Source organism: Helicoverpa armigera, chromosome 8, assembly GCF_030705265.1.
Source record: "Helicoverpa armigera isolate CAAS_96S chromosome 8, ASM3070526v1, whole genome shotgun sequence".
Classification (NCBI taxonomy): Eukaryota; Metazoa; Arthropoda; class Insecta; order Lepidoptera; family Noctuidae; genus Helicoverpa; species Helicoverpa armigera.
Genome location: NC_087127.1, coordinates 4,890,877 through 4,913,253, shown reverse-complemented (window position 1 = coordinate 4,913,253; position 22,377 = coordinate 4,890,877). Strand labels below are relative to the sequence as shown.

At 37.4% G+C, this 22,377-nt stretch overlaps 1 protein-coding gene across 3 annotated transcripts in view; it reads right to left on the bottom strand.

Moving 5' to 3' along the window:
• The window catches only part of LOC110372867 (inositol hexakisphosphate kinase 2), a 38,743-nt gene that overhangs the window by 4,065 nt on the left and 12,301 nt on the right, over nt 1–22,377 (bottom strand). The window contains exons 1-3 of one of the 3 annotated variants that reach the window (XM_021329876.3): nt 15,994–16,161; nt 5,815–5,997; nt 2,031–2,157 (exon numbers count right to left, since the gene is read on the bottom strand). In XM_021329876.3, the coding sequence (XP_021185551.3) occupies nt 2,031–2,157; nt 5,815–5,997; nt 15,994–16,146 (463 nt within the window). In that variant the 5' untranslated portion in view covers nt 16,147–16,161. Of the gene's footprint in view, nt 1–2,030; nt 2,158–5,814; nt 5,998–13,110; nt 13,740–15,993; nt 16,162–22,377 lie in introns of those variants that run through there. The other 2 variants (XM_021329878.3, XM_021329877.3) reach the window with 2 other exon arrangements.

The window sequence follows — 22,377 nt, the reverse complement described above, 5'->3', positions numbered from 1 at the left end:
ACTCAGTACATGCCCAGTCGGGTTCCGACCCGGAACTGGCCAGCGTGCATTGCAGCGCTGGTTCGTCAGTGGGACATAGAATGAGTTACTTTATCCACTATCTACGATCGTAAATTCAATATTAACTTACTAGAGTGCAAGTTGGCAGCGTTATTTAATGAGGAAGTGATTTTACAGTTACTTTGTTTTTAAACAGGGTTTGTATATCTTTTGTATCGTGTCTCATGTGACGTGTAACTGAATCGGTAAACGTGTGTGTGATCAAACAATTTATATTGTTGTAAGTAGACAATGCATGTAGGTGTGTCTGCGTGTATGTATAAGTATGATGTGGGTGTAGTTTTTAAGTAAAGGTTTACAAACCCAAAATGTAAAATTACCGCTAGGGCGCTATTAGGGGCGGTTGTGTGGTGCGCCGCCGGCGTCGCTCCGCCCGCCGCAGCGCCGCAGCCCTTGCGACAACAAGGAAACTAATATTGTGTTCCTGACCCCAGGCCCGCTCCCGCTCCCGCTCCCGCTCGCGCGCTCCCATCAAACCCGCCGCGACGCGCCCTACTGCCACGCACGCCGTCAACTGCATGCCACCTCGGCCCTACTCTACCGGCGCTGGCTTGCATACATTGAACTTTTACTTCTTGTTACACAAAGAGGTACATAATTGCTACCACTTGCAACTAACATAACCAACAAACTAAACAGACCATTTTGACTGCACAATCTGAATAACACTCAATATTCCGTACGGCAACACTACTAAACTCAAATAATAAAATAATTCAGACGATTTACTAATTACAAAAAAATACACTTAAAATTGAAAAAAATACATTAAAACTACAAGTATTTCCCTTCGTTTTTGACATTTACATGCGATTCCAGAACATTGAAATTGGAAAAGCAGTAATAGTAACATAAGTAAAAGTTCAAATGTACAGGATGCACAATGTGAGCAATTTGTTCAAAACGAGCTAAGTTTACTTAGTTACGTTTCAACAATGTTGGTGAAAATACAGCACAATACTATTGCCATATCGTGCACCGGGCTATTGTAAGACAGGTAACTGTGTTATTGTTATTAACTATTATATTCGTGGCCATTAATGCAGTTTATATTAAATACTCTTATATTATTTTTATATTAGATTAATGTATTAGAGTAGTAGATAGACTCCACAGTATCATTGAATTATTAAATGGGCACGCTTCACGAATTGATTTATAAGTATTTCAACTATAGTATGGATAGTTATTTCACCGTCGCGTTCATAAATTAATATAAATCAATAACATTATTGTTATACTTACCTAAGGGCCTTATTAACAGATTGCTAAGTATGGTTATATTAGAAACGGTCGCAATTTAAGTAAATAGCCATAATCGTTACACGCAATAAATATTTGTTACAAGGATTAAGTGAGAGATACTGTGGATAATCAAACTGTATATTTTGCGGTCGGCGGGTTTGCAATATTCGACATACACACAATTCTCTCTCATACACATAACTCAATTTGAAAATGATGGTTACGATCATTAAGCAATAAGGAAAGTCAGTGTCTCTTGTCTTATCTTAATCACTCATATTTCACAGCTTCATGAATCGAATAACGATTACATTAGATAATCTTAAGTACCGAATGACGCAGGTGATAAAAATAAATAATTAAACAAAGATATCGATCAAAAACAACGTCAAACACGTATTTGTTTCGACACTACAGATATAACAGCTGCTAATTTGATATCACCCATGTTTCGTAAACGCGATAGTCACAAGGCTGGAAACAGATTCACAGTTGAATTAAATCAAGTTTTGACATCCATTTAATCAATAACTTCCTTAATGCTTCAAATGCAAACACATTAAACAACACAATTGATATGTAAACAAAAACGGATAATATCATTATAATTAAAGGAAATAATGTAAGATGCAATGAATGAACATGATGCATTCAGCGAATCGAAAAAGCGTACTGGGCGGCCATATTGAATCGTGTTCAAGGCGGCAAAGGATTTTGATGCTCACCTTTGTATCTGGGTACGAAGTTCTGGATGTCTTCAGGAATGTTCTGGTAGAAATGCAACTCGCGAATATTGAGCGGCTTGATTACAGTACTGTCGTTTAGCACCAACAGTCTGGTGTGGCCCCCAACCTGCACACAAACAATCATAGTTAGCAAACACTATTCAATACAGTCAATAGAATAATAACATGTGCTTTATAGCAAATTCAAAGTCTATCAAATTTAGCATATAATTTATAAGGTATCTTCATGGTCATATTCGTCGGCTTACAAGTATAAAATAAATGCAGTTTGGTTTGTTACAAAGTATGAATATCATTCCTGAGTTGTTTTGCCTTGAAATATCAATCCTCAATACCTCTACTTATACAGTTTAATAAACATATTTATAATTAGCAGTCCGTAATTTTGCATTGTTTGCATCAATCTAAACTTCTTTGTTGTTTCTTTGAAATTTTATCATTTTTGATACCAATACAGTGCCTTCATCTGTCCGGTATCAAAACATCGTCAACCTTGTACGAAGAGTGAGTCATTTGGTCGGTTAAGTATTTATGTTTGTACTGTCACCAGAGTTGAATGTGTCTTTATCTGATAAAGAGTCAATTTGGGTATTGTTTTCATGTCATAAAATATCCATATTTATTCACAATGCCGAGTACAAAAACACGAGCGCAAAATGGTATCGCGTCGTACAAACGTGGGTTGTAATTCAGTTGGGCACACGCGAGGCATGTTGCAGTCTGTACAATATGCATTCGACCGATCGAATTACTTGCGAGTGAGAAATAGTGTAAAAAGTATGGCGGGTGGTGCCATTGACCCGCCGGGCTCAGGCATCACCTGGGCGAGGCACGACGACCCTGCCGCCCGGGCCGCCCCGGCCGAGGCCCGCAACCTAACATACACATACACAATTTAATTCGTATGCATTTATTTGATACCTGTCTAGACATTGATATCAAGCACGGATATTAGCGGTCGTTAGGTCGTTGTATCACGATTTTTTTTCTAAGATAGAGTAAAACGATGTAAAATATGTATTAGACCTATATATATAGCCTATATAAAAGACACACTGACAATTATTAATGCAAAGGATCCCGCGTCGTTTGATCCAATTTTGTTGGGTGGTAACAATGGTGTTCCAACTGTGTCTGATGATAATTTAACAGCATTTTGGATCGAAGCGACACTTTGATCACTCTACGTCACTGTTCCTTTAGCCATAGACTGGCAAGTAATGAATACTGCGTGCTAATACCGTTCCGCCACGTTCCGGACAGTGAACACTGCACTTCACACCACATAAATATCGATCATTAAGTACTACATTAAATTACATATCACCTCATTCCTACAGAAAGTTATCTACTAAGTAGTTGACAGTTATTATTACATATTTTGTATGTTCTTTAAGCAAGCTGTGAGGGATTTAAAATACCACTGAGAAGACCCCTTTGTGGGCAACAAAGGGGTCTTCTTCTCTTTTTGGGGATAACAGACCCAAGTCCAACGGAAGGCAAACTACTGATACTTTAATATTCTTGATAGTCTGGATCACTTTACGTCTCTCTCAATAAGTATTAATTGAAAGTACTAAAGCTCTATTTATAGGCTTAAGGCTCAATATTGTAACCGCACTTGAACTGTGCTTGTGAGAAAAGTTAAATATAACCGAACGTAAATGGAGTTTATACAAGACCGCGGTTCAGACTTAGTCTATGTTAAACAAAGTTTGGGTAAACAATGAATTATTCAGACCGTACTGTTCGGTAAATATTTTAGGCTGTTTGGACATCTATTTGTAGCAAAGCCACACGCTATTTGGACGAACTTTCTGAAACGATACTATCTGCGAAATTCATACATTTTAGCGGAAGCATCATCAATCAATCTTACCTAGGGCTTTCAATACCGGTATTACGGGATCCCGTAATACCGTGATCACGGATATATTTTGGCATTTTTTCAATACCGGTATTGAGGAGCCAATACCGTGATTACGGTATTACATCTTTTTATAATTTTAATTATTGTGGTTTGTTGTAATAAACAACAGGAAGTTGTTTTAAATAAGATAAATAACTACGACTCGTAAGATGTATGTACCAACTCGTAATCTTATTCTCACACTTCACACTTGTGTATTAAGCGCCAACCCGCCCAGCATACCCGCCCGCTGATAGTTCTTCAGCAGGGTTTTGTCTCCCTTTTTGAAGAACAGGACGACAACACTCCTACTCCACGCCTCTGGAGTTCTCCCTTCAAACAGGACGGCATTAAAAAGCTTCTGGAGCTCCCCCAGTATGGGCTTACCTCCTGTTTTTAATAGCTCTGTTGTAATGCCATCCTCGCCAGGGGATTTTCCATTTTTGAGCTGTCTCAGAGCGATCTCGATTTCGCCACTGCTGACTTCTGGCAGGTCTTCGGTGAAATGGCGTGTTAATGTAGCTCTAGAATCCTCATTTCCGGGATAAGGTCGAGATGCATGCGATGCGTATAACCGGCCATAGAAGTTTTCCACTTCCGAAAAGACTGCCGGCACCGAAGAAATGACTTCTCCACTTGTTGTGGTCAGGTTCGTCAAGTGGCTTCTTTCAAGAGATTGTACGAATACCTTTGACCCCCGATTCAGCTCAATTGCTCTTTCAAAGTCAAGAGTATTGGAGCACCGGAGGTCGCATCGTACGTGCTTGTTGATCTCTTGGTTTAGAGCCCGCTTAGCTGACGAGGCGGGTTTTCACGTCGTTTCTTCATAATCCCTGACGCTGCATGTTACAGAATCTCGAACCTTCCTCCCTGAGGATCCGAACCACATGTCCACCCCACGTCGAACATGTCGAACCACATATTCGTGGTTCTGGTTAACGTCTGTTGTGGTTTCCACGGCGGCAAATCGGTTCTCCAAATTTGACTGGAACTTTTCAGATCCTGTCATGGTTTGGAGCAGTGTTGGTCGGAGCCTGGCCTTCATCAGACGGAAACGTTCGGCCTTGAAGTTGATATTCAGAGAGCCTCGGACAAGTCGGTGATCGCTACCGGTGTTAAACCTATTGATCACGGAGACGTCTCTGACTATGTGCTTCTTGTTCGTCATGATGAAGTCAATCTCATTTTTAGTCATAGTGTCGGGGCTATGATTGGACGCTTTTTGAAACTAAAGGATTGTGTTTTAAAAGTTGTAATCGATCTAAAATTAAACTCCGATTTCGAATTAGACGAATTCGATTTGACAATATTAAAAAATGTTTACAACAGCCTTTCTGTAGTCTAAGTAACTATATTAGTACTGTACTATACGGGATGCCAATTTACTAAAAGCGGATATTGCGCTAAAATTTATGTTGACGAAGTTAGATATGGTCAAGCTAATGACTTAAGCCAAAATCTTGCAAAAGCACTTCGAAGACGCATAAAGGAGCGACAACTTTTAATATCTGGAGTATTGCAATATTTGCATGACCGACAATACCGTGATCACGTGATCACGGTATTGAAATTTCTAATACCGGTATTGATACCGGAATTAAAAAAATCCGGTATTTGAAAGCCCTAATCTTACCCCATCTCTTTGAGTTCACAAAAAGAAAGTTCATCAGTATTGCAACCTTTTATAGTATCTCCCGAGATCCTGAGAAGCAAGGGTTGTTGCAATTTTTATATTTTCTATATCTCACTCTTCTGCACTCTTGAGGACTATCGAAAAACACCTTACAAGAAGTAACCACTCACGCATCAACTCATATCAAGTCAGAATTGTAACGAGAAGACATGCAGCAGTACCTGATTGTGTAAGGGCAGCACATCGACTTCATGTCCTTCATCAGGCGAGAGCGGCGTGTGTACCACGGCGACCGGCGCCGGCTGGCCGCGCTTGCGGTCCGCGCCGCGCCGCTCCGGCTCCCCCATGCCCCAGCCGAGAGAGTACACCATTACTTCGGCCGAGCCACCGCCGCCGCTGTCCACCTGCGAAACAAATACAACCTGCTTTTAATAACATATCTTTGAAGCTAAGCTAATCTTGGAAGGAGCCAAGTGCAAGAGTCTAAACAGCTATGATGGGTCTGTAGCTTTACGTAACAATGCAAAACAAGTTTAAAGTAAAGAAAAATAAATAATAGATTTTCACTTCTGGGATAATGTAGCGACCCATGTCAACTAACGTAGTTAAGTAGAATGGTAAATAATGGAATTTAGACACAGATTCAAAGCGCTTCATGCCAAAAATAGATTTGAATCAATGTTCTCGGAAATTCCCCTATTAGAGGAAAACATAATTTCATTAAAACCTTATCACGACTTGGAATTGGAATGTACTCATATAGATGGACGACTGAAGTCCTTAGGAAAAGTTGTCCAGTAGATAGACTCAAATACTCATTGAAATATCATTCAAGTGTAGTGCTCAATAAAATGCGCAAATATGTAGTACTTATAGCTACTCTTAACTCGCATAGAATCAGAATGATGTATTGCTACATCGCACATGAGTACAAGGGGAAATACCGAACAAAAGAGTTGCTTGGACCATTAACGCCTATTAGATTAGCTAATTATTTACATAACTGTTCATATAAAATGAAACACGTTTCCTTTAATGGCTAAAATACGTAGTCAGCCACACAGCCTAGTTCTATTGACTAAGCTTATAAGTTGATGCAACTGTAATGATTTCTCAATTTATTACATAACATGAAATGTTTAGTTTACATAAAATCAAAGAAAATTGCGAAACTGTCTGCAACGTCCAGAAGAAACGACTTTCGTGTAAGAGATTCCTTGCGTTAATTGAAATTAGGCCACGAGTTAAATTTTACACATTAAACTTTGTTTCTACACAATAGAATAAAGCTGTGCCTTTACTATATGTGTGTCCCTTGGTATCCATAATTATGATAAAACGGAGAAAATAATTGGAAACTTCAAAACTGACGTCAAGTGATATCTGTATTGTGTTAACACTTAACCTAAATTGTTTCATCACAATCACAATGCCTATTCAGTTCTGTCTCATACACCGTTCTAAGCACAAAGAACAGTAGTCTGCAGTAAAAGATGCGAGTGTTGATGACTGAATTTCAAAATGGCAGACAGTGCTACTGGTAGCCAACAGCCCAGAAAATTATAGTTGAAATCTTTTATTTTATGTGCCCTCACGTATCTGCCACGTTTGTGAGAAAAGGGCACGACAAAGCAATCGAAATAGTCTTACATTGTGTGTTTAGATGCACGACCTCCAGATGCCACTGTTGTTGAATGTGTTGTTACGTTGCATCTTTCAACTCGGCTTAAAATATCAGCAACTTAGTATAACACATCTGGTTATAAGCAGGTGGGTTTTCATATACAGTGTAAACAATCACGTGTTTGCAGTATTCTTTGTTTATTACATCGATGAGTAGGTATTAATTGTGACGCACGAGTGAAGCTACTGCTTTCAATACTCGATGTCACGTCGGCGTCGTCGAGATTGCGTAGTGGGACAAAAGCTTGCCAGCGCGGCCGCCCGCGGCGTCACCAAATTAGAAGCGATCGTAGCGCATCTGTTCTCGGTGTATTTGTATGACGCGTAAGCCCCGCCTCTCGCGATAGTCCGAGATTCGTCAACGAACCACCTACCACTACCACAACAACACATCATTTCACGGGAAATACTGAAATAGTCTCCAAAAATCCACGTCACAAAATCATATGGTTCCAAACAACAGCAATAGTTTGCCAGATCTCTGAACCAAAATAATCTAACATGGAGTCTGTCTTACGTAATAATAGGTAGATGCTGTAGTTAAAAATAGGTAAAGCTAAAGGTAGACTTGAATTATTTGTTCACGCCTATATTATATTATCGAGGAGACCTTCAAACTTTTGATAAGAAAATATTACATGCGTACGTATGTGCCTATCGTATCCTGCGTGTCAACACTACGAATATAACGCATGCTCCAAGCTAGTTAGAATTTACTGTGACGAAAAGCGAATGTTTGTAAACGCAATATAATAAGGTCATGTATGCTCAGACAGAACCGGATGGGACCGGTTTCGAGAAGACGAGGAGCCGTTGTTAGACACAGATAATTAATATAAACGTGCAGTAGACTACAGACAACCAGAGCAACTGTAATTGTAATTATTACGCAACGCTAATGGAGTAGGAATAGAATTAATGCGTAGGCGTCTGATATCGAGCAAAACTAATAACACGGACGGTTAACTCCGTCAGGACAAATACGGATGTCGATAACAGATCATGAAAAAATATGACAATTAGAAATCTCAACTACCTGAGAAGTTCAAATAAGGAACAAGGAAAAGCTCCCTAATAGTACCTATAGAAAGTTTTTGCGATTAATCGCAAAAACATAATTGAATTAAGAAAACCATTAGATAAAGATACTTCCATTGTTGATTGATATAATTCTCTAATCAATCAAAAACCTAAAATGCTAGTAATCAGGTTTTTGATTCTGTTTTTCAAGACATCATGTCGTACGATACCATTATCATCATAAATAAGATATCGGCCTTTTGTTGTTGATGTTGTAAGTATTTTGGTAAAACCCAGAAATTTGCGATACATTGTGAGCAATCGCGACAAGAATCCAGAGAATTCAGCTGTATAAGTTTGTGTACATCATTGATATCTCCTTGCGGGTTGACAGCATTATTTTCAGAAGCCCCAATTTATTGGACTTTATTCTCAAGAATGTATTCCCGCTTTAGGGCGACTGAACTTTCTTAAGAGTTTATAGCCTTCTTTATTCAAAAACAAGACAAGAAGTTAAAATGGTTTTCAGGTTGTCAATAATTTGGTGCACCTTTAAAATATTCCTGTGATGATAGCCAGGAACCGGGATAACCTAGAAAGTGAGAGGCCGATGTATTTACACTGGTAAATTTAGGTCACTAGGTTACGTCTCTACGCGGTTACACCTAGTGTTTTTAATTCCAAATAACTACATAAGGTTATAAAATCTGTAACATTTTCATACATTAAAAAAAACTGTTATGTTTAGCAGAATTTTTCAAAGAATGAAACTTGACTTAAAAGAAAAGACATTGAACTTGAGAATGACACCCAGAACGTGCAAGATAAAACAAACATCAGTTTTACATAATGATCACGTGATAATGGAATGCGGCAAAGCGGTGCACCACAGACATTTGCCAACAGTCATTCTAAATGATAGCTGTACCTGTTGCTATCCGACACTAATGATCATCAATAAAGAGAGCATTAAACCCACAAAAGATGTTCTGCATGATACAGAAGGGGTCAAATTCTCAGTAAACTTTGATCAATGCGTCCATCCATGTCCATTGGGCGTCGATGCTCGACCGATATTTATATCCGTTGGATGGTATTAATAGCATCAACCGGAATAAAGTATTATATTATTGATTCCACCGTTGTGAACAGTCTCATGTGTTCTTATAAACTGGCCATATCAAGCCTTATTGATTTAATGGACTTCAATATCCATTTTGTTCGTTGCTGCAAGGTTTGTATTGTTAAAAAATAAATTCTGGTCTTTGGCAACAATACTCAAAGGATATTTTGTCGGAATTTCTTGACTCCTACTATGTCTACAGTATTTCTAGTATACAGTTTTCCCATTAACTTATTTCCATTGTAATGAAGTAAGTAACAATTTTAGAGTAGAGTTGTAAAATAACATAACAGAAGGCTCGTCCATCATCGTCATACTTGGCGAGGATGTGGACGATGTCGCTTTGAATGAAAACACGCCAATCGAGCCAAGCGACTGACTCATCATTTTCATTCAAGGAAATTTGTTTTTAATTTGTCGCGATAGTGTGTGGCTACTAGCTTTCTAGTGAATGAAAAGCCATGTACATAAACTGCGAAGTCGACCTCGACACATATCGATAATGTCGCTCATTTATACAAGAAATTAGCGTATTACATAAGACGCGTTAAATAAACAGCCGCTTCTTTTTGCCACCTACAAACATTTCACGTGTGCCTACGCGAGTTTTAATGTGCCTTGAGCTTGACCTGACTAAAATTGTATGTACCTACCACTAACAAACAAACGATTATGTAATGAATGCTGGCCTGCAGCATTACCAATGTAGGTACTTGATCTTGATTGTTGATTGAACAGTTTTAATGTCCCACGTACAATTAACTGTCACAATTAGTATAATAAGTGTGACATAAGCTTATTGTAAGTGTCGGTGGTGGTTAGCGGTTCATTGCGATTACAATACCGTCACGTGGACCACCACGCGCCTGGTGCAGTGTAGCATGCCAACTGCAGCCAGACTGCCAGCTTTAATTACTTGAACGATATGCCTCTACACCGTGATTGATTGACGCTTCACACATTCTTAGATAGTAGTATCTCGTACATTATAAACATGATGCATGAAAGCAGGATGAGTTGATAAAGATTGTTATTCTAAACATGACATAGTTTCATTGAACAAAACTTGTTTATATACTTAATGATCAAATTGCACTTGGGAATTGCAATAAAAATTATCATACGTAGTACAGCAGGAAACTATAATGCAATTGTCAGTGTCAATGCAGCAGACTTGGTTACGAAATTGAAGCGGAACAAAGCAGCAGGCTCTGTTGTTTCGCTGGAAAATTCCACAGAGCTTTCTAGAGCTCCTCGGAGCACGCAGCCTTACGACACACGACGACGGAGTCGAGAGCTGCGCCGGCGCAGGTCGAGCCCGCATCGACACTTTCACTGTATGCGATCGATGCAAACCTAGCATTACATACAGCAATAATACACGACCTTTACTTTCGACTAGCCGTACTAAGAGCTAAATCATAAATTAAGACTAATACAAACAAGTGTTCTAACCATTCACACAAAATGCAGACCATGCTAATGATAAACTGTGAGAAAACTTTAATATTCATGCATTGTTGAACTGGTTCAACAAGTTTGACAGGTTTATTTCTAACTGACAAATTAACCTCGATGAAAATTCAATGACAGTAAATAAAAAATATGACTAATGATAATGACTTCAATGCTAGTATACGGCAGACGTTGACACCTCTCATGGCACATTGAATTTTGTTGCGCACAAATAATAGAAAACTAATTGGACGAATAGGAATAGTTTACACAATTTGCGTTCAAATGTTGAAATTGGCAATAACACGGGTAAAAATATTGACTACAGTTTCAGGCAAAAAAAAAAACTATGATGTAAAATAGTTTATCAAAACAACCCATAACAGTACATATCCTAAACAACGACGTAATGAAAGTAATATGTTGCATATACAACGATAGTTCACACAGAGATGAGCAAACCATTTTTACGTAAACATTGACCTTGTATTATGGTGATTATCGCGATACAGGCTAAGATCATTCGATTATAAAATTTCAATCCAAGTGTGTGAAATGTAATCTTCTAATAAAAAAATGGCATGCATTTGTTTATATCAATATATAGGTTGCAGCAGATGATACTACAAAATTTTCTTGAGCCTTCGCAGAAGCGCATTTTCCTTAGAAGGTACTGACAGCTAGTAAGACATGCTACTTGAAACATTAATGCAGATAGTGTTAGCCTTGGACGATTAATTGTTGAGTCCCAATCTACTATTAATAATACTGAAGCACTAATTGATAGTAATAATGCAAGGCTGGAAGGAGTCGAAGCTGAAACACAAGTTAAAAAGCAGTATAGAATTAGAAGTTAAAGACATCGCTTGGCTTAGGTGGTGGTAGTTAAACCATTTTGGACAAAAGAGATACTCCGATCTTTACACCTTGTGGTGAAGTGGCTAAATACTGAAAAGATCATACTAATTCTTGTAATACAACTGCAGAGCAAATGCCATTACATTTGTAACCACACAAAGGCATAATTGGAACTAATCAACACCAAACAAATGTAACTGTCGCTATACGAACGCAACTTGGCAACCTTTCGCCTAATGGATGCTAGTTCAACAGCGCTTCACAATCAAGTCTTCCGACTCGTAACTACGTCATCACAATATTTAGTTAAACGTTCTGTTTTTGTTTACCTACAGAACTAGCCTATGAATTCTGTAGACAATGACGTATATGAACTACTCAAAAATTGTAGTTTTAGGACATCGACATTATGTTAGAAGGCTTGTGAATATAAAAAAGAGAATGAACCTTAAAAATGCAGTTTTAATCAATTTCACAAATGGTAAAAAATGAGAACCTCCCGTTCTCCATTCGGATATTTGTACGCTTTTAAACAACACTGTATAAAAAACCTGTTTATTTGTTAAACCTTATTTGCAAAAAGATTTAAACATTTGACTTGTTTATCAGAAACATGTTATTCTTGTATGGAAGACAACCGAAAATTGCAAATATTTATTCAATCAAAGATGAATAAATACATAGTGTCAGAGTTTTTGCATTTATTCACTTAATTTACATGGCAACCAAGCTCCCAAAATAGCCCGTGTACAATACAGCAGAACAACTAAATCAAGAGCGGATTTGAATCAATACATACGTCCGGTTCCGACACTATTCTAAATGTTATGTAGCGTCTGTTTACTCATCAAACGTTCATTGATTTCTGTAGTAGTCTTTATAACAGCTATTTTGGTTGGAAAACAGAGGAAAATGAAATATGTATTACTGCAGCTTTATCGACTTTACGTACTTATCGTATTTAAAAGTCAAATTTTAACCATGAAACCAATTGATTCGCTTACTAGCACACCGTCACCATTCGAGATAAGTGGCGCTCTAGAGCGTGTAGCCAGCGTAGTGGGACAGTGACGTTCGAGCGACGTGGTGGTGGTGCGACTCGGTACGGAGCCGTCACGCGAGCACCACGGTGCATCTACATTTTCATCAAATGTACTTACACCTCAGAAAATCATGAGTTTCCCAGCGATTCCTCACAGACATTTTAGAGTAGACTCAATCACATGGACATAATAAACCAGTTTCAATCTAATTACCAATTCAGCACACATTTAATTGTAAATTAGGCGGACACAAACATAAAAAAGAAAGTCAAACAAAACAAATTGTGGAACTCTACCGTCTAAGTAGAGTCGCGTGTATGTCGTCATTAACTCACTTGACTATAAACTTCCTTGAGCCCGCTCGTGGTGAAATCCCAATTTGGAACACGTTCACGATGAAATTGTCCGAGTCTATCACAAGCACAACCACTACAACTGACACAGAATATTACTCAACACACAGGAACCGAACTAGGTAGAGAGCCAAGCTATGTAACACAGTTTAGAATGATACTCTACTCTTTCGTTTCCACCAAAGAATACAAGAGCAATTTAAAACAGGTTTCCTTTGTTGAAGCGTAGACTTGCACAAAAAAAATTAACGCAAAAATAAAAGTGGCGCTGCGAAGCGCGAACACTTGTTTCTCTTGGCGTTGCGCACTAGTGACTGAGACGATAGCGGGCGAAGCGCGAACCACGAATCAATGTTGCGCAGCAGGCCGCTGTGTGCCGTATCTGTAAACAGAGGTCGCACACATCGGCGCGAGGGATACCCGACCTAGCCGGAACAGCAGGGGACGGCATTGTCTCGCCACGGGAGCCCGTCTGGAGGTACCTGTCCGACCACTACCGGCCCGTGTAAACGAACCCCATTTGACCCCTGTAACATTACAATTTGATGATTAGAACGGAAAAACTACTGTTTGTTCCGGTCACCGATGCAACGCAATAACAAATGCATTCACTGTGGAACACTGCACTAACACAGGTGATTATTATTCATTAAGCAACGTATTTTGATTCACAATAAGCTATTGTTATTGGTGTTCCTACTTTAAACATTTAGCTTTATGATACTGACTTAAATCAGCAGAGCATCATCCAAATAGTGGAAGATAAAGAGAGAGATCTAAACTCTGAAAACATGACACAATAATTGCTAAATGGCACCTGACTTCTACCACAATCTAGATAATATGAGAATGAACTCGTGAGAACTAAGTAACACTTACTGCAATATGAGTCTAAATTAGTTGCAAAACATTAAAACTGTTTTCTAGAAAATTAAGCTAAATAAGCTAAACATGGTAATTATATAGGAGCTATGTGCAGCAGATAAATAAACCAGTTATAACAAAAACCATAAGAAACCAAACAATAACAAGTAATCTATATTTTTCAAACAATGCTACAGCTGAAACTCATCTAATTGAACAAGGCAATATATGTAAGACTGGTGACGAAAAACCATAATATGATATAGGAGCTAGGAGCTATATCACAAAATTAAATATAACAGAAGATACTGAGTCCTTACACAAAGCTGCAAAAATTTTCAAGAGCTAACGATCTGGCGCCAGTTACTGAAAGGCCGTAAAATAAATATAGCAACGCCTCGAAACAGGGAATGTGCAAAAGAGCAGTAAAAGTAAAAATAGTAATATCAGCAACATTAATTTCAAAAACATCGAAAATTATAAACGTGTTTCCAAAAATATTAATTAAGGGATAAGATTTTCTGGCATCATTTTGGTTCCATGGTTTTGATCAGTTATATTCGGACCAGTGTAGTACCAGATGTTATATCTTAACGCAACTACGCATTAGATTTCGCATACACTACGAGTTCAGAACTACTTTTAACACGATATTTTTATCCCCATCGTATGCAAACCAAATGCAAACCAACAGGAAGCTTCTGTGAAGCGATTTATTAAAAATCGATATAATTATTGTGAGCCGGTGGACGGCGGCCATTACTATTGCTTCTGTATAAACCGGTGTACATTCAGAACAATAATAGGGCATTGACGTTGTTTTATATCAGTCCGCACAGACGCAATTCGAAGCGCATAAGGATCACTTAGTGTATCGGTCGATGAAAGAACTTGAAACGAAGCGAATTTATCGTCTCCTTCAATTATATGATGGCAGATTCAATAGAGTAATAACACTTTTTATAAACAACTCAATTTGGGAATGATGAGTTACTAAACGTCTGACGTGATTTAAACCTGTCCCCATTTGATCAAATATTTTTGTTTTGAATATATTAAGAGGCAAACATTGCTAGTGTTACCATTAGCAAGTCAAATCATTAAAGGAATTTATATAAATTAATAATTTATAAGTAGGTACGGCATTCTTTACAATCTGTAAACACAACTACTTATACAATATATGTAGTTTACATAAGAAATCTGTTTCCCAAAAAATTTGGATAAACGTAGGTTTAGTGCGTCTCTGCTTGCAACCTTTTATCGATTTGAAAGTCAGACAGATTAAGACTGAAAATTTAGATTTACCTAATTGATTTATCGAATCAATCAATTGCCACGTCAAAGATTATAGGTACGAATTAATGAAATCCGTAGATATGTTTCACGATAACATTAAGTTGCAATAAGCTCTACTTTCGGAGATAAAACATACATTATCCCTTTCTTTGTACTTGGCATTGACTGGACAGTTTGATGATAAAACGCTTTCTCTAATGATAAAGGTCAAGTCACAATAATTAGGCTGGCGCTATCTGACACCGCGCCAACCCCTGGCTTAACGACATGCCTTTGTGAAAGCCCGCTTTGTAAATGTCACTTCACCCGACTTCAAAACAATGGAAATCTAAATCCTAAAAGCTAAGTTAGTTTGGTGAAAATACAAGAGAAATACATTAACGATTTTATCCTTAATCAATATTTTGTGATCTGCTTCTGTGGAGATAAAAAATGAACTTTAGATGTCCAATACTTTATTCTACTTATAATTTAAATAAAAATGATGTGCTATTGATTCTACTATATTGATTAAAGAAAACACTTACAACAGGTCCATTCTACAGTATGTCTGTCCTTCCAAAACCACCTGGTTACCTATTTCCAGTTTACAAATACAAATGTGGCTTCATAAAAAATCTAAGCAACTGAAAACCCACACGTCATTTCAAAGACCACCCAAACTGGTAAGATCAGTCCATACCGCTTCAAATTAGGTCTTACCTCATCAAACCGCGTAGAGTTTGCCTCAAAGCTTAGGTCGGAGCTATGAGCTCCCGCGCCGGGGTACGACGTCCGTCGCGCACCTGACACCAACATCGTATGGTTCACTAGTGCTTCACACAACCTCTCTAGAGCACAGATTACCGTGGGCATTACTTAACAGATAAGATAACGACTGTATATACACTTTTGTGACATATTGCAAATATAGCTTGCGAAACTTTGTCTGATCCTTTTATTGTATTTATAGATTGAGGATCATAATAGACTCTGATGTGATTTATTGATCGTAATGATGAGAAAACAAGACAACAACATGAGTCTTTAAAGAACTGATGGAAGATACCAAACAACTAACTGACGAGATCAGAAGAACCGTGAAATTAGGTACACAAAGACTTTAGACAACAAAGCAAATTCTGATGACAACAATGTCTATATTAGTATTACGTAGATACATCAATATTACGCAATTGCGTTAACAATTTTCAAATCTGATTAAAACTTAGTTTACTAACAACAAATGTTTGTCTTACTAGCACGCTACGTTGTTAAATTTTATGTGCAACTAAAACAATATTTGAGAAGCAGTAAATCCTTCACCTGGTATTAGCAAGTACTATAGAAGCTTATATTTCACAATACAACCTATTAGCTCTGCTAAGATTATAAGCATTATCTACACCATAACAACAATGATAACGGCCAGTTCAACTCGGATTAAGTGGTTAAAATTTCCACTACAAATCATGGTCTGAGTGAGATAACAAATTCAATAAAAAGAAGAACTACTTTTTCGTGTAATTTAGGTATAGCTGTATCAGCATATTTAAAATAAAACGATAATAATTTACATTATCAATTAACACACAAATGTTTCTTTGACCTTCACCTTATCGACAAAACCCCAAATATAGATCGCGTGCAACTATACCAAGCGGCACCCTTATCAACGTGACATCATAAATGACCAGCCAACAAAGCTGCGAATAACTAAATTGTGCCTAATCTTAACGACGACCTAACATAATGTAAAAAACGTTGTCTATCGATTACAAAGAATATAATTAGAAAAATGTACGATAATGCGTATTAATGGCCGTGAAGAAGACGTAATCCAGATTACAAAATTATTTAACTCTCGTGTCATTGCTTTCTGTTAATCCTGTAGCTTCTACTTATCGACCGTTCACATTCGATAAGTGAACTTTCAATGACAGAGGCCATACTGGAACAAGCCTCGGAAAGTCTTCAATTTCTTACATTAAACGAGCTGTTTTTGGTGAACAAAGCTTCTGCTTCCCAAGAAAACCAAAAATCCAGCCGCGGGTGAATTCCCCCAAATAAATTGGCCATTCGCCAAAGTATACCCCGCAGTGCTAATTAAAGTATGTCCACACGCTGCAAACGATTCATTCTTAGCTCAAACACAGGTTAGACCAAATTAAACTGTTCCCAGGATTTACCTTTAAAGACAGAAAGAGAGTCTGCATCAACATCAAACCCTAAATGTGTTGCTGTATAAGTTAGAACTTCTTCATTGTTACAACTTTATTGTATTCATTGTGAAAATGTTTGATTCATTCCAACAGAGATTCCAAGAAAAGTTTGCGTCATAATCTTTATGAAATGTATTTTCATCAGCCTACAGAGAACGCAGTCAGCTACTGCCAACAATGGTAACGTAGCGCAGGTGTATCTTGAAGCAGACTAGTATTTCATTGCTTCATCTAGAAATATTTTTAAAAGGTTCTGAATGAGATAAAGCATGTTTTGCTAGTTGTGTTACGAAAAAGCCGCGAGACTACGCGACATTTTTGTAAACCGATTAAACAATGGAACTAAAGCATGAAGTGAATAATTTACAGAAACAATGATCTCTTACATTCCGGTATAGTTTCAGACAAGATTCTTATAACATGATCGTCTGGACGTCTAACACAATCGGAGAGTCATACACGTGCATTGATTTTAAAGCAGTTTGTTAGCGTAGCAACACGACTTCGACGAATGGGCACTAAAACTCATAAATATACACTTAATCAGAAATACTATTCTCGTTCGTCTGTTTATTACCAATGTTTGTTCTAAGCTATTAATTTCAACAATCTTCAAATAGAACAGGCATCGATCAAAGCTTTGGTGAAAATAGCTGAAGTTCTGTTGATGCAGTGCGGAACCAAACAAACCGAGAGACGATTGAAATATTGATTGGTATTTTATACTAAGCAGACTGATCAGGAAGCTCCGCAAATTACGATGAAGATCTACGAAAATATGTCAATCAATTTATATAAACCAAAACAGAAACCAAAAATAACATCGAAATCCCCAGAGACCAATATAAACACAGACGAGATATATTTAATCTTGCACAGGTGACCGATTGAAATGTAGATAGCATACCTAATATGTATATCAGTTCACTGTGCAGAGGAAACAAACAAAGTGTGGAGATTTTTTTTATAATTCACAAAGCTGTTCTGACTATAGAAGACGGAATGAATACAGAGTGAATTCAAGTTTTCTAACAGTCGAGACTCGTGGTGTTATACATTTATTTTCAATTTTCATATTTAACTTGACTAGATGTTCTATGACTACTTAATGCAGTTTTGTTAGGTGTTATAATCTGTTGAGGGTCATCGTTATGATGCAATGTTTATTGGTAGAGTTGGTACCGGGCACCTCACCACACTCTTAAATGCTACGACTTGAAACCACGAACAGCAACAGCATTTGACTTTGAAATAACATGTAAATCGTAGATTATTAAAACATGGCTTTCAACAGCCATAGCAACTGTTGTCATATTTAGATTTCAGGTACGTAGAATAATCTGTCAATTCTTGTGTTTATTTATATTCTCCGAAGATAAAACATATAACGTAATGTAGTCTTATCAAAGATAAAATTCAATGTTGTGTTGCTTGAAACTTTTTGGCTAGATTAGAATAACAAATTGTATTCTGACGTTGTCTTATCGATTGGAATTATATTTTCTACAGACTGTACGGAAAATTATTTTTCAGCATTAAAATACAAAGACGAACGAGTTTTAAGGGCTATTATTCGGAAAATATGAAGTATACGGATATAGCACGTGTTGTTTGGAAGGTTAAATGGCTAAGGTCAAGTACTAAGCATTGTTCACGGTTACTTGAAATGTGATAGTAGCAATAGGGCGTTTCTACCTTAATCTTATTACAACGTGACAGACAACATAAAATACTTCCCGAGATGAGTATGTTGCCACAATGTTTACCTTCAGTATGAATATTATTTCTACTCTGTAGCAGACTAAATGTTGGGTGTCCATTATTATCCAAGGAACTTCAAATTCCGAATACAATATGCTTCTTTTCTGTTTCTGTTCACTGACACACGAGGTCACAAACTAAGGTTAAGGTTGAATCAACGAAAATTTATCCTCAAGTTTACGTACTTCCGCAGCCATGACGAATTTCGGGTTATTGTAATTATATAGGTTAGACATGCGCACATCCGCCGAGAGTTGTCAATGGCCAGCCAGTTTACCTGATACTTGATACTATTGACTGGCCTGACTAGCGGTTTGATGAAGTGAATATGTATAATATGTAAATGGTGATGTCCCGCTATTACAGGCTAAGTTTAGACGGGGATCGCGTGTATAAGGCTAGACAGGCGAGGCGTTGGATAAACTCTGAATATTTTATGGAGTCACTGACGTAGGTGCAAGTGGGCTATCTTTTGGTTATAAACGGCACAGCTCTACTGATGTGCTTTTGTTTAAAAATTAATACCTTTGCTGCAACCATGCATGTCCATTTGTGTATAATATTATCCTTGTGCTAGCGGGGACATAATGCATGCTACATCATGAGTTAGTTTTATTATAATCCAATGATACTTGTAACCAAGAGTTTAATGTAGAATATAAATTCTAAAGCAGGTTTACAAGGCTCTTAAATTACGACCAAACTATTGTTTGTGATTTTTTTAAATACCGAAGTGCAACACCAGTTAAGTGCATTGTATAACCGAGCAAGAGAGAAAATTTATAAGGGTTTAGAGCAAAGCAGGCAACACCTACGCTTTGCCCGTGACACCCACGCAAGATTCACCCTCTCAATACACCGCCCACGCTGTCCTCTATTCAAAATTAAAGGGCAAAGAATAAATGCATCAGCATTTTTAACCAACTTTTTGCACTTTTCGTTTAACAGGAAGAAGCTGTTAGCATAATGTTAAAGGTAAGATGCATGAAAGCATCCCGGGGCCTCAAGGTTGATCCCGGAATGCCGCAGTGCGACTCTCGTCTCCCGATAAATCAACTTCAAGGTCAGACCGTTCTGAGACATCCCGAGGACGACTCACTCCCTTATGAGAAGCTGAGGAATTTGGAAATAAGATAACTGTATTATCTACATGAGAAAATTCTTCGCAATTCTACGGTTCATAAGGTGCTGTCATATGCTTACTGAACTGGCGAAATTGTTTGATCTCTTATACTGAGTGATGCAGGGAATTTCTTTAATCAACAAGGTGTTACATATTTGCATGTGCAAGTATTCTCATCTAAATAAGTATGTTTCAGTATTGTACTGATATTATCGGATGATTGAGGCTTATTATACATATTTTGATACACTATTGAGAACATCGGTTAAAGCCATGGTAAAACAATTTGGTCAGATTTAAGAGATATCGTGCTGGTCAATTTTTGTGCTGTGTTATTACATAATACTCGCAATTGTATTAGCTTTCACTTGAATTAAGATTAGAGGCGGATGGTCACGATGATAATTATAGGATTTTTAAACGCATAGGTTTGTAATGAATATTGTAAGTACACCAGAATTCAAGCACAACACAGCTCTGCGGAACTGTTGTGATTGTGAGTGCATTACGTAATGTATGTGCTGGCCCGTTACGTCATCTCTAAACGTAAACTCACGTGACCGATGACATATTTGGCTGAATATTTGTGGAAAATTCAAACCAAAATATGTACTTACCTTCATAATATATCATTGCTAGAGTGCAAGTCACTAGTTTCTTACACAGACAGGTACAAACCACTCCATATTATTATTATCTTTTATCTGTATCGATATCAGTGTCTTTCTTATTAATATCAAAATGAATCACTGGTTTAAAATATTTATTGGCGAACATTATTTTTCGTGAGTCATTACACCCTGTACTACCGGAACTAGTGTTCCTAGAACCACTCTATTGGAAACATGGCTCTCTCGGCCTTTTTAATATATTTACTCGTATTTATTAGTCATGCAAATAGTAGATTTGTTCAACGACGGTTCTTTACACGTGCCAATGGTGGAACCATTCAAAAAGTCACGTTGTCGCGACAAAAAAAAACATTACGTAAAATTTCGGCATAATACATCGATTAATCTTGTCCAACAACTTCTTTTCATATCACTTAGCCATACGAATGGAATCGTATATACTCCTCCTATCCTACAGTTGCCTAGATAAGAATCCATTCAGATTTTCTGATTAAAAACAAATAAATCCAATATTTTAGTCCACATCGTACAATATCCATTAACGACTCATGAATGACATTAGATATAATGATCACTATTATTTAGAGCTCAAGATATAAGGTAAGATAATGATACTTTATCTCAGTTTGATATTTGCTCGTTATAATAGAAATAAGACAGATCTAGTTAGACATTATAAAATAATGATACAATAGTAGTTACATAATGATTTATCTTCTTCATTATTATAATCAAAATACATGTATACGTGCTACCTACCAGGATATTGACTGAGCCAAACCAACAAATTGTTGTTTATTTTTATACATATCATTCTGGTACAGACTACAGAACTATTTTCATAGTTTGCTACTGAATTCTTGTATTGTACAATACAACAGCCGCGATCAATAATCCCAGATAGCGAACCAACGAATTCTACATTCCTAGCTAAATAGCTTTCATCTGAAATAAGCTAAATTGATACAGACATTACGGCAAAGTCTAGTAACAAACATAAACTTTTACATTTCCATGGCTTAATTAGTGGGAGAGCTTGTATATTTATTCAGGGTAGAATACGCAGAAAACAGTATTAGCCATAAATAAACTGCTAGGCAGTGGAATAAAATAGACGTTATCGTTAACATTACCAGGAAAATTGTTTAGAATTACTGTATGTATGGAACGCGAGTTTTTTATAACCGTTCAGCGATTCACAGAAACGATTACACTAATTAGTATCGAATTTCGCCTGAGTACTTATAATATAAAATTCTTTACTTCAGTTATTTTCCAATCCAGCTTAGACGTGATTGGAATTGCTGGGCAGCCAATGTCAAGTGTATTAGAGGGTCGAAGTACTGCCAGGCCTTGGCCTCGAGGTGCG